The sequence below is a fragment of the Malaya genurostris genome, chromosome 1 (assembly GCF_030247185.1).
Source record: "Malaya genurostris strain Urasoe2022 chromosome 1, Malgen_1.1, whole genome shotgun sequence".
In the NCBI taxonomy this organism is placed as follows: Eukaryota; Metazoa; Arthropoda; class Insecta; order Diptera; family Culicidae; genus Malaya; species Malaya genurostris.
The window spans coordinates 120,261,467-120,275,586 of NC_080570.1; the positions used below are offsets into that span (position 1 = coordinate 120,261,467).

General features: G+C 38.9%; 2 protein-coding genes across 9 annotated transcripts in view; both read left to right on the plus strand.

Annotated features, from left to right (window-relative positions):
- The window catches only part of LOC131425626 (anoctamin-1), a 58,432-nt gene extending 50,067 nt beyond the window's left edge, over positions 1-8,365 (plus strand). For all 8 annotated transcript variants that reach the window (XM_058587667.1, XM_058587666.1, XM_058587661.1 and 5 more), the window contains one exon: positions 7,354-8,365. In XM_058587667.1, the coding sequence (XP_058443650.1) occupies positions 7,354-7,983 (630 nt within the window). In that variant the 3' untranslated portion in view covers positions 7,984-8,365. The remainder of the gene's footprint in view (positions 1-7,353) is intronic.
- Positions 1-14,120, plus strand: part of LOC131425629 (uncharacterized) — a 279,128-nt gene that overhangs the window by 67,172 nt on the left and 197,836 nt on the right. The window lies entirely within an intron of this gene.

Sequence of the window (14,120 nt, forward strand, 5' to 3'; positions counted from 1 at the left end):
AATCATGAGTGAAAGTCGTTTTTGTAAACATTCCTTGATGTATATTTTGCTGTTCATTGAAGCAGTGGTAATGAAGGGTTACGAAATCTTACCGCAGCTACAAATTGCTTGCCGGACCATAGCTTTCTTATCAAATTTTTCAACTTCAATCGATGTCTCGGACTGGTTTAACACTAGTCCTTCTCGCACCGTATAATATTGTGGTCCCGGGAAGGATTTGTAATCAAGTTTCACGTAGGATTCGTCGTCCATGATTATGCACCCTCGGCCTGATCGATGCTTCTTGTTTCGGACTACGTTTTGGTTGGGCTTTTTATAGGTTCGAAGATTCAAACGTTCTTTAGCACGAAGAACATTTGACTTCGAAGTACCCACTTTTTTGGCCACATCCTGAACTGAAACCTCCTTATTTTGCTCGAACGCCTTCAGTATACGTTTATCCAACTGAGGGTTAGCAGGACCTTTTTTTCGACCCGTTTTCGGTTTATCCTCAAAGGTGTTATCCTCACCGAACTTCCTGATTGCATTCCGCACGGCTTTTTCAATTACTCCTACCTTTTTTGCTATCTTTCTCAGTGACAGTCCGCGTTCTGTTTGTACACAATTTTTCGACGTTGTTCTGCTGAAAGTCCACGCATTTAGAAACAAACTAATGAAAACGAATAAAAAACGGAACAAGTGGTTAGAGAAGAGTGTAAACAACAGGACGCAGCCATAAAAATTGACAGATTCTGAACCATTGCGAAATGGCAGCGGTTTTTGGTTGCGTCCATACTTTCTGGGACAGTCTTTAATAAATGATGATTTGTTAAATGCCATGTCTTGTCTTATTTTGTCTTCACTATTTCGCTCTGGACACGCTGTATCAAGCATACGTCTCCACATAACTCGGTCCATGGCTGCTCGTCGCCAGCCACTCAAGGTACGGATAGTCGTCGCCTTCCTTTTCTTCTTGTCCCAGTCGGATTTGATTCAAGAACCAGTTTCACTGGGCTGTCGTCCGGCATCCTAATGACATGCCCAGCCCATCGCAGTCGTCCAATTTCAGCTGTCTGTACGATGAGTGGTTCTCCTAGCAGCTATTGCAATTCGTGGTTCATACGCCACCTCACCGTTCCGTCTTCCTCCTGCACTCCGCATAGATTTTCTGCAGCACCTTTCTTCCAAAAATACTGAGGGCGCGTTGATCCTCTGTCAACATAGTTTACGTCTCGTGGTCATAGAAAACAACCGGTACACTGAGCGTTTTGTATATGGTCAATTTCGTGCGGCGACGTACTTTTCTCGATCGAAGGGTTTTTCTGAGTCCAAAGTACGCATGATTTCCTGCCAAAGTACGCCTCTGAATTTCTCCACTGGTATCATTATCGGTGGTCACCAGTGAGCCCAGACACAAGAACTTGTCAACCACCTCGATATCGTCACCGTTTATCAATATACGTGGTGGGAGGCGTAATTTTTCTTCTCTAGAGCCCCTTCCTCTCATGTATTTTGTTTTTGACGCATTTATGTCCAGTCCAGCTTCAGCTTTCAGTTTGATGTATGTTTCCATCATCTTCTCAAGGTTATGTATCACAATATCGACCTCGTCAGCGAAGCCAAAAAGTGGCACGGACTCTCGGAAGATCGCACCACTCGTACGCTCTTCGAACAACACGTTTCGAAGCAATTTTAAACAAGACACAAGATAGTCCATCATCTTACCGTAGTCTTCTCCGAGATTCGAGAGCGTCCCAGATATTCGGACGTAGTACATCACTCTATCTATCGTTGCTTTGACCAATCGCGTCAGTTTATCCGCGAAACCGGATCTTATAGCGAATATGTGATCCGTAGTGGAGCAGGCTCCAGTAAATTCCGCTTTCTACGGCCCTACGAATTCCTTAGCTATTGGTGATAGCCGACGGGAAAGGATTTGGGAGGATTACTTTGGGACATCCCACACCTTCCATCCTCTGCTGCGGTAGAATCTCATCATTCCAAATCTTAGAAATCATCCAGTGCAGCGCTCTAGTCAGCGCCTCTTCTTTATGTTTGAGCAGCTTGCCTGGCAATTAGTCATTGCTCGCGGTTTTGTTGTTCCTTAGTTTGCGGATCTTCTCACCTATCTCCGACAGATCAGATGCTGGGAATTTGTCGTCCGCTGAGCGTCCACCCAGATTGATTTCTGTATCGTTCCCTGTATCTTGCGTTTCGTCATTCAGATACTCATCATAGTACTGCTTCCACCTATCGATCACCTCACATTCGTTCGTGAGAAGGTTACCACTGGTATCTCTGCACATTTCGCCCTGTGCCGTGGTGGCTTCTACGTGAGCGATTCACTCTTCCCATAGGACTACCGTGTATCTTTTACGCGGTACAGCTGTTCCATCGTTTCGCGAGACCGATCTTCATGCAGGGTTGTTACGGTCGCGCGGATTTTGCAGTTTCCGTGGATTTAGCGCGGTTTCTGCTCAGAATTTCAAGAAACATTTCAAGAACTATCTTTTAACATTTGTGAATCATTAGTTCGAAAAAAAGTACTTTGCAACCTTTTGAAGCTTGTGAGTTTTATGAAATTTCAAAAAAATAAAGATTGGCGAACGTTTCAGCAATTGACCTCGATAAAACCAAATTTACGAGCAGGCGGTTCTATCAAATGTTTTCTCCAATGGACAATATTTCGATTTTATGCTCTCCGATCTCGAGTGGTACAAATTGCTATTCCAGCAGAGTTGTTACCAGGAATTACAAAAAAAACTTTTCAATATATGTGATTGCGTTTTCCCACTCTAATGCAAAAAACGTAAGAAGATTTTCGCACTCAAAGATATTAATGTCTGATGGAAGATATCGTCTCAGTGATAATACGTTCAATCATGCAAAGAACGTAATAAATGGAATGCTATTCTTCGATAGTACAAATTTTGTGAGTGATAAAATCGCATTCCTAAAGCAAAATTTGCACGGCAGGCTTACGAAGCGATGTTGGACAAGGAAAAAGAAACGAAGAAGAAAAAATTAAAACGTTCATTTAGTGCTGGACTCGACGGGATTCCTTCCGTGGTGATAAAAATTTTTTCTAATAGTTTGTTGGTTCCACTCTCCAACATTTTCAATTGTTCTTTGCGTTATGGATTTTTTCCTGGAATTTGGAAGAAATCCTATGTGAACAAGGGTATAAATGCTGTTTTGTGCGTTTAAATTGATTTCGATCATATCTGACTGGTCATGAAATGATAGTGAAAATAGGAGACTGTACACCCTCACCATTTGCTGTTACCTCTGGAGTTCCTCAAGGAAGTCACTTTGAACCGTTTATAATTTTATTGTATCTCAACGATCTCAATTTTTCGATCAAGTGTAAGGAACTATCGTTCGCCGATGACTTTAAACTATTTCATGTAATCAAATCTGCAGCTGACTCAGAGTTCCTACAAGCACAGTTTGAAAATTTAACTAATTGGTGTAACATCAATGAAATGGTTGTAGCTGTGTCACTTCTTTTAGTCCGTAGCTCCGTCACTTCTTTTAGTCGCAAAAAGTCTGTATTCAATTTCGACTATAATATTTCACAAACTGTTCTGTTAAGGACCTGGGTGTTCTTCTGGATTCCAAGTGAAATTTTAAGGAGCACATAGAGTTTACTATCTCCAAAGCCTCTAAACTATTAGGATTTATTTTCCCCGTTACTAAAAAAATCTCTGATGTACATTGCTTGAAGGTTCTGTTCGCTCAACACTCAAATGTGCTGCTGTTATCTGGGTACATTATTACCAAAACGAAATCCAACGCATTGAAACGATTCAATGCACATCTGTCCGATTCGCTCTCCGACGTCTTCCATGGAGATATCCTTTAAACTTACCGAGTCGACCATGACCGCTGCAAACTGATTGGTCTCGATTTATCATCTGTCCTTCGCGATATTTGTAAGGCTAGTTTTGTATCAGACCTACTTCAGTCGCTAATCGATTGCTCCGAGCTATTGCAATTGTTACAATTTGACATTCGATGTCGTAATCCTCGATCCTATTTCTTTCTTCGAACTCCAAGAAATCGTTCCTCGTGTTATTGTCCCATTAGATTTAGTTGCTATAGAAGCACTAGGTTTAAGAAAATGTATCATTTGGGTGATTGTAATCTGTTGATGCATAAGATGAGGAGGTTCTATGCCTGCTGGAGAGCGAGTTTGACAGAAACTTACTCCAGTGGGATTTTTCCTGCTTCAAATAAAAGAATAAAAGATGAGGAGGTAAAGAAAGACACTCAGAGTAAAATCTGATAACAGGAGAAGGCGCTATTATAATTGAAACTGAAATTAAAAAGAGTAAATCAGATCATCCTCATCCTGGTCTGCCTTAAAATTCTTCTTACCGAAAAGGAAAAGCTTACCGAGCAAGAAGATGTTCAAGCAAAAAAAGGCGGATGGGTAATGTCGGAGACATAACTGGATGTCGTGAATACGAAAACACCTGACATGTTCCTTAACACTTCCGAATATCAATTAGTTGATCAATTGTATGAATTATGCAAGCATTCCCCTTTTTCAAATGTTTCGCAAAAACAAAGAAGGCTTCACTTGCTCTCGATTACTGTGACTTTCACACAGCGAAAAGTGCACAAATCTAATCAAACTGTTCTAGATTTGCACTAAACGGAGGATATTTATCTTCGATTTGCGAAGAAGAAATCCTTATAGTTCTTTAGAAAACTTTTAGAGCCATTAGAACGGTTGATTTTGTGTGATGCTCTCCACCCTTGTCCTCTTTTCGTTGTTTTTTCGCCAATGCAAACGACTGGCAGCTGTGACGTAATCGCTTTTGTCGGAAGCGAAACTAGCTTTGCAAACGACACACAATACATCTGCTCGCAGTGGCGATAGAATCCAAACTGACCCAATTTTTGTTAAGAGGTTTCTTTTTACGTGATTTCGTTTGTAGCTTTTTCAATAATGAGCGGTCCTAACGGCTATAAAAATAGCAGCATATAGAATTTTAATGTCGATTATTTAATTTCGGATTTGCATTTCATTGAAAGAAACTATCAGGATGCTGTACGGGATTCATTCCTGCCTTTCAGAAGGACCAAATTGTGGAACTAACTACGATATTAAGCACTGTTCGGAACATTTTTTTCGAACGATTTGTTGTACAGCAGCAGATATTTTGTTCTCTTCCTCAGAACGCGTTCTGATTAGCTGGTGCTGTCATGGGTTAAATCAAACAGGTTTTTCAATAGTGTACTATTGAAATACTTCAATGTTTTTGCTATACACGTTTAAGTTGAAAAATGTCGATTCTATTGGTAGTTAGATTATATAAATCCTTTCACAGATCACTGAGCTATGAGAAAGGCAAACGCGCCTTATGAATTATCCTCTTTGATACTCGTTTATACCAAACATTTAAGAAAAGTTTAATTTTGAATTATTTGAGGTTATGTCACACAATTGAAAATTTTATCATCAAATTGTGATCATATTTCCGATGGCATGTAGCAAAAATTATGTTGATTCGTTAGATACAACAAGAGATATTCACGATCAAAAACTTATCACTCTCTCAGCGGGTAAATTTTGAAAAGGCACCGCAGCGCAGTTTCTACTAGTTGTCAAGTCGGTTAAAAATAAGTTGTTACGTTGTAATGCCATACTGGAATAACTTATCTTCTCATATCATGAAAATAACTTGTTTTCAAGTAAACTAGTTGAAACTTAGTCACTATCGTCACGTTATAAACATTGAATGAATCCAGAATACTTTTCTATCATCGATAAAAAAGCAGAAGAGTACTTTAAATCACAAACTTGATAGAAGGTACAAATGTCATAACGATTTTTAAACTGTCGAGCGGAATTCAATTTTACTTAACTGTTTTTTATGCACCGTCAATCAAAATCTGTTTATAAAGATATAAAGAATAAACAACAAAATAATTCTATGTTCAAAATGCTCAAAATTGTTCCAAGTAGCGTGATTTCTCATCATTTTAAATTCATATATCATGAGAACTATAATATTATCACAATCGATGTTCAATCGCTATATTGTTTTCTTCGAGTTTATAACAGTGCATAGAACAAAAATGACAATTTTGCCCTTCATTATTTTCGTCAAAGTAGTTTAAAAAAATAGTAATATTCTGATTTTATTTATGTTTTATACACTTCTTGCGACTCCATAGTGTGATCGCCATATTCAAGCCAACAAAAGTTTTCTAGGTTGCATTTTCGTTACTATTACGTTGGTAGAACCTACCGATAGCTATCTGAATCAATGCATAAACTGTATGTTATAATCTTATAATATCTAAGTTATTGCTACATCAATTCACCGTAACGATGTACATTTACGCTTACGCATTTATAATGGTTTCGCAACCTGTTTTTTAACTAGTAGCTAAAAGCATAGCTGTGATTGAAATATGTTAGAATCAAGTAACGATAACTTACAAATGATAGTTAGTTCAATGTTTACGTTATCAAGAAACACTGCTGTCACCTTGTTTTAACCAGTATAACATTAAAAAATACGTTCGTGCTCTTGTTGCAACACAGTTAGGTTAAGTGGTATCAAAACTAGTTACGGGTTGCTACTATTGAAGTCAAATAAACTTACTTTCAACTAGTAGCTAGAAGCATTGTTGTGATTAAAGATATGTTTGGAATAAGTAACGATAGCTCATAAATTATATTTTATTCAATATGACACAAAGATGTTATGATTGGAAACCTAAATAACTATTTCGTAACTAGTTATGTTATGATGAAACATTGCTGGCACCATGTTTTAACCAGTATAACATAAAAAACTTATTCGTGCTCTTGTTGCAACATACTTTGGACTTTGTCGTATCAGAACTAGTTGCGGATTGCTACTTGGGATATCAAGCCTATTGGATTGACAGTACTGCCAATACTTTGGATTGACCAAAATATTGGTTATAGGGGCTGCCTAAAAGTCGCCCGACAAAATATGTTTTGTGTTTATTTACCAATATCTAGAGTGCCTATAACCAGAGTGACGACATTTCATCCGTACTGTTGGCAACAATTCAAAACATTTAGCTCGAAATGTTGGCAGTTTCGTTAGCTTTACATTCTATTTGACAGGTCCCTGGCTCGTTTGTAACAAAGCTGTCATTCCAAACGAACTGCTGTCGTCACTCTGGTCATGGGCACTCTACCAATATCGAAGAAGGCGTTGCCAGATAGTTTTCACAAAGACGTTTCATTCTTCATGAAAATAAATATTTAATTAATTCGGTTAGGATGTTCAGTTCAGGGAAATTAATTATGTAAGCGTTGCTCATATTTTCAAAGTTGTACTATAAATATTAACTCATCCACTTTTCCATTCCCCTTTTCAGGCATTTATCATCGCCTTCTCGTCCAACTTTATCCCGCGGCTGGTCTACATGTACGTGGTCAGTCCGACCAGAACGGACGAAGGTTTCGTCAATCACACGTTGGCTTATTTTAATGTGAGTGATTTTGAAGCCGGCGTAGCACCGATGGAATCAAAGTTCGAGAACGTGACGGTTTGTCGATACCAGGAGTACCGGAATCCACCCGGAGTCGAGCGGGCCTATAAGCGACCGCTGATTTACTGGCACATACTGGCCATTCGGTTGGCTTTCGTTGTGATCTATCAGAACGTGGTCAGCTTCGTGCAGATTGTGGTGGCTTGGGCCATTCCGGACACTCCCGGGCGGCTGCAGGATCAGATCAAGCGGGAACAGTATCTGACGAATGAGTTTATCATCCAGCAGGAGAAACTTCGGACGGACAAACGCTGTAGGGCAAGTAGCTTACAGCGGAACGGAACCCAGGTGGTCAGACAGCAGAGCAGTCCCGGTGAGTACGGAGGAGATGGCACTTCCGGACTGACGGAAGACGACGAAGATGAGTACGCGATAAGACAGAGAGGACGACAGAACAGTGACCCGTACCGACATGAGCCCTTTCAGGAGTGTGAAATTATCACCTCCCGGGTTTAGGGCGCGAGTTGTTCCCGGCTCGAAAAATGAGTGTGTGTAATGTTACCTAAGACAAAATTTTGCGCTGCTGACTCGAACGATCAAACCGTACTGATATGCCTTTTGGTGTTATTTTTTTGTTAAGTGTAAGAAAAAAAACTGTTACAGTAAATAGTTAAGTTGAAACTCCACAGCTCTTCGAAGCCTGGAAAACACGAGAAGAGGATTACAATTCTCGAAATGCCAATTTTGAACGAACCAGTTTCACTGCACAACAAATTTGTGTGGACAAATCAGAACAAAACAAACAAAAAACATTTGTTAGACTATACTCTATTCATACTGATTGGACATAAAATGAACAATTATTTATTTGTATCTAGATAAAATAAATCGTTTTAAACAGCACAATTACGATCGTTGAATGTTATTTTTATTAGAAACCATTATTCACCACACGCGGATCAATCAGCCTAAAGTGTATGCAATTTCTGTGTATATTGAATTGAAACTTTTCCTACTACGATTCCCAGTGAACTTTGTCGAGCCGCACCAGCCCGATTCATCGGCAAATATCGGTTGAGTACGATATCGGTTCGAACGTAGCGCTGCAGTCGTCGGGCGCTTGTTTCCGTTGAAGGCTCAGTGCTTTATTTGCCATAAGTGATAAGAGCTGGTTCAAAGTAACACCCAAATGCAGTTGTTCCGGAAGTGATTTAAATCCTGTTCTCTGACACCGTTGCAGTGAATGTAGTCCATTACATCCGGTCAGATTTTCAGGTCTGACGATTAATACAGAACAATTGGATATTACCGTTTGAAGCAGTTGGTGAACGGAGCAAGTGTTGATTGAGGCAAAATGTGCAAACCCTGTAAGGAGCTACACAAGGATTGTAAAGGGGTGCGTGTTCCGTATTAATATTCTATTTTGTATTCGCGATAATATTCTAGTTCGTATTTCGGGTGTTGTTGTGAGTGCTGAACTTGGTGTTTTCTGATGCGTGTTTATCTTATGAGCAGTGGAACCTTATGTCTACATTATATGCGCATGTAATGCGAATACAGTGCTTGGCGATTATTTGAGATTTTCCCCGTGGCCGAAGCAAATGTAACAAAGCGTTACTTTTTAGTAAGTTATAAGCGTTACGGAGCATTTCATGTGTTACTTTTTGTGAGTTAAATACGTTACTCTTTTGTACGCTTTGTGTGTTAGGATGTGTTACTTTTTTGTAAGTTACTTTTTTGTAAATTATAGATGTTACGAAGCGTTACATACGTAACTTTTTGTAAGTTTAAGGCGTTAAGAAGCGTTACTTTTTTGTAATTTATTGGTTTTACGAAGTGTTACAAAGCGTTACATGTGTTACTTTTTAATAAGTTATATGCGTTACGGAGCGCAATGATGTGTTATTTTTTTGTAAACTGAAGACGTTACGAAGCCTTAGATGCGTTACTTTGTTCTGAATTACAGGCGTTAAGAAGCGTTAATTTTTCGTTAGTTAATGGCGTTACGAAGCGTTACATGCGTTACATTTTTGTGAATCAGGCGTAAAATAGTGTTACATGTGTTACTTTTTGATTAGTTATATGCGTTACGGAGCGTTATGATGCGTTACTTTTTTGTAAGTTATACACACTTAAAACAGATTCTTGAGTTCGGCATAATGAAATACCGAATTAGATCGGCAACACGACATTTTACTGATTGTTCAGTAATCCATATGCTCTTTTCCGAAATTCGTTAATGTAATATTCTAGTATCTCGGTAAAGTGCGTTCTTTTGCCGAAGTTTGGAAAAATATAATGCTGAGCTTGTTAGTAAACAACAAATATACCGAAATCAGCAAATCCGTTTGCCGAGATTTCGAACAGTGTGTTAGCTTTTACTGAAATTCGGCGCAACACTTGTCATTTAATGTCTCTTGTCGAATGTGCAAAACACCACGTAGCCATTGCTGTTGGAGCGGGAAAATAATATATATTGGATGAAGGTAAAAGATTCTTATATTTCTTGAAAAGATAAGTGAAATAAGAAACTCTGCTGTTGATATATTCTTACAAAAGACTTCTTATGTTCAGGTAGATGCATTGAAGATCACTGGGAATAATTGTTTTTAACCGTGATGTTTCTTTTGAGTTTTTTTTTTGTATACCGCATCAAAGTGAACATCAATAAAACACCCTTTCCCTAGCCTTAGATTTTGTGATATTTATTTCGAACAATAATAACAAAAAATCCTTTCTACGTTCGATTACTGATGACTCGGCAATTCATTATTCGATCATAATCACTTTTGCCGAGCTAACAGCAAAAATGCTGCTGACAAGTTCGATAATAATTGACAGTTAACAAATTTGGTAGTGCCGAGATTCTCAGTAATTATTATTTTGCCGAGATGATTACCGATCTCTCGGCTGTGCAAATTTCGGCATTTTTTTGCCGAGATTCAGCAATAAAATTTTAGTGTGTAGGTTTAAAGATTGTCCCGGGTTGGCGGTTCAATGCATAGGACGCTGGTCTTACAAGCCAGTGCAATGATTCTGTACACTAAGGCTGCCAAGTCTGTTGAAACAGAAAGGCCAAATTCCACAAAAGGAATGTTATGCCAGGACTTTGCTTTTAGGTTTAAAGAAGCGTTACATGCGTTTCGTTTTTGTGAATCAATGACATTACAAAGCGTTACATGCGTTACTGTTTTGTACATTACAGGCGTTAGGAAGCGTTACTTTTTCGTGAGTAAAAGGCGTTACGAAGCGTTAGATACGTTACTTTTTTATGAGTCATATGCGTTACTTTTTTATAAGTAAAAGAAGTTACGAAGCGCTAGATGCGTTAATGTTTTGTAAGTTAAAGGCGTTACAATGCAGGTGTTAAAAAACGTTACATGTGTTACATTTTTGATAGGATACGTTACGAGGTGTTACATCCGTTACTCTTTTGTGCGTTTTGTGTTTTAGGAAGTGTTATGTGTTACTTTTTGTAAATTATAGACGTTAATCAGCGTTACAAAAGTTTTGGCATCACAATCTTAACACATTGAAGAGCCATGTCATGAAATACACTGATCAAAATTAGCATGATGACATATCTTGTCGAAACATTCAGTAAAAACCATTCAAGCGAAGAGGTTGTGTTTCGATTGTACTGGCTCGTGAGTTAACGGCTGCTACCGAGACAATTCTAAGCTACAGGTAGTTAAACTGCCCATAGCAAACGCAATATTCGGGGCGTTTCCCGACTGGAAAGCTAGCAACGAAGGCCATCCCGTTCATACGCACAGAGGTGTAGAAACACAGAGGTGCGAGAGCATAGAAGTGACGAGTCACAGAGGTGCCATCGCATAAAGGTGCGAAGACGAAGGGGTGCAAAGGCACAAAGGTGCTAAAGCAACCCAGTGCTGATCTACCAGGTACCAGAATTTGTACGCTGCGTAGGATCAAAAGAGACGGCATATATCGCGAGGTGCTACACTGCAAGCATCGCATTTGATCGCCACCAAGAGAAAAAGCACTGTACCTGGGGTCAGGTACAGGCAGCACAGCAAGTGCAGTGGTGTTCACAACGACGGCAGAGCAACTGAGATAGCAGTAAACGACAGAATACTGCCAATTGGAAACAGCAGAAGACTGCCAATTGGAAATCGTTGGAAGAGCTTCACGTCGTTCTTCACGATAAAGGAACAGAGACATCAGCTACAAGGTAGATTTAATTTAATTTATTTTTTATTTCTTATATCTGAAATTTTACTAAACATAAGTTTTTATTTTGGTATTATTAATTTACAAAAAAATTTAATGTAATGGATGATCTCATGGAAGATCATCCGAATCCGATTCCGGATACTAGTAAGAGTTTAAATACTCCGAGGGCTAAACATTATCCACAGGGTACCACTGGGCCATGGATAGTCTATCTTCGAAAAAAAGTAAAGATTTTAAATTTGATGCAAATTACCAAGGATTTGACATCACATTTCTCTGAAGTTAAAGAAATATGTAAAGTTAATAGAGATAAAATTCGAGTTGTTGTCAATGACTTGAAACAGGCGAACGAAATTGTAACCTGTAAATTATTTTCTGTTGAATATCGAGTTTACATTCCATCGAAGGAGGTGGAAATTGACGGTGTTGTGACTGAAGCAAGTCTGACGGCCGATGATTTACTTAAAAATGGAGTTGGTCGTTTTAAAAACTCCATGCTTGAGGGAGTTAAGATACTCGAGTGCAAGCAATTGTACTCAGCATCTATTGTCGATGGAAAAAAGTCGTATCGTCCCTCAGATTCGTTTCGTGTAACATTTGCCGGATCTGCGTTGCCTAGCCATGTCTATATCAATAAAATTCGTCTTCCTGTTCGGCTTTTCGTACCGCATGTTATGAATTGCACGAACTGTAAAAAATTCGGGCATACAGCTACTTACTGTAGTAATAAGTCCAGATGTATCAAATGTCAAGGGCCTCATAAGGATAATCTTTGCGATAAAGATGTTGAAAAATGTGTTTATTGTGGGGAGAGACCTCATGATGATCTTTCAGTATGCGCTGCATTTAAGTTGCGTAAAGACAAAATGAAGCTTTCTTTAAAAGCACGGTCTAAGCGCACATATGCAGAAATGCTTAAAACGGTCATACATGTCTCCCCTTTGGAAACCGAAAACGGTTTTTCAAATCTTATGGAGCCAGAGGAATCTGACTCCGACGGAAATAGTGAAGATACCTCGTTTGTCACTCCTCAAGGGTCTGTTAAGAGGAGATTAACAAACCACAAAATACCTAAAAAGACACCTAAAATTACATCTTCAAAAAAAGATCCCCGTGTTAAAGCTAAAAAGCCAAATTTAAAACCAAAAACTGTGCCTCCTGGTTTGTCAAATTCACAAACCAATCCAGAAACTAGCTCAAGAAAAGACAATAATCCAGTGGGCTCCGTTTCACATTCACCAACAGGATTACTTAAGTTTTCGGAAATTGTAGAATGGATTTTCGCAGCATTCAATATTTCTGAACCTCTAAAGACTATCATAACGGCATTCCTTCCAATAGCTAGAACTTTTTTGAAACAGTTATCAGCTCAATGGCCAGTTCTTTCAGGTTTTGTATCATTTGATGGATAATTTATCATCCGCCGCAAATGATTCAATCACTGTTCTGCAGTGGAATTGTCGAAGCATCATGCCAAAACTTGATTCATTTAAAGTTTTGTTGCATAGTCAAAAATGTGATGTATTTGCTTTGTGCGAAACATGGCTTACATCAAACATAGCCTTAAATTTTAATGACTTTAACATTATACGTCTCGATAGAGACTCTCCGTATGGTGGAGTGCTTTTAGGAATTAAGAAATGTTATTCCTTTTATAGATTAAATATTCCTTCGACTTCTAGTATAGAAGTTGTTGCTTGTCAAATAAACATTAAAGGAAAGGACATTTGCATTGCTTCAGTATATATTCCTCCAAGAGCTCAAGTTGGACAACGACAGCTTAATGAAATTGTCGAAGCCCTTCCTGCTCCACGTTTGATTTTAGGAGATTTCAATTCGCACGGAATGATGTGGGGTTCCGTTTACAATGATAGCAGATCATCCTTAATATATAATATTTGCGACAATTTTAGCATGACGGTACTAAATATGGGTAGCATGACACGGATCCCAAGACCTCCTGCACGTCCAAGTGCATTAGATTTATCTCTTTGCTCGACTTCAATTCGACTAGATTGCACCTGGAAAGTATTTCCTGATTTACACGGTAGCGATCATTTACCAATCATCATCTCAATTAGCAGTAAAAAAGGCATTGCTAATTCAGTTAATATTCCATATGATTTGACAAAAAATATTGACTGGATTAAATACCAAAGTAATATTTCAAGTGCCTTAACTTCAATGGAAGAGCTCCCCCCACTTGAAGAATATGACTTCCTCGTTTGTGCGATTCTGGAGGCCGCAGAACAAGCCCAAACCAAACGATTTCTTGGTCCATCGTCTAACAGAAGGCCTCCAAACCCTTGGTGGGACAAAGAGTGCTCAGATGCTAAGCACGCGAAACCAAGTACAAGAGCATACTTCGGGCCAAGAAATGTAGCTATTGGAGACATTTTGTCGAAGGTTTGTCAAGAGAAACCTCAATGAGCACTCTTTGGAATACGGCCAGACGA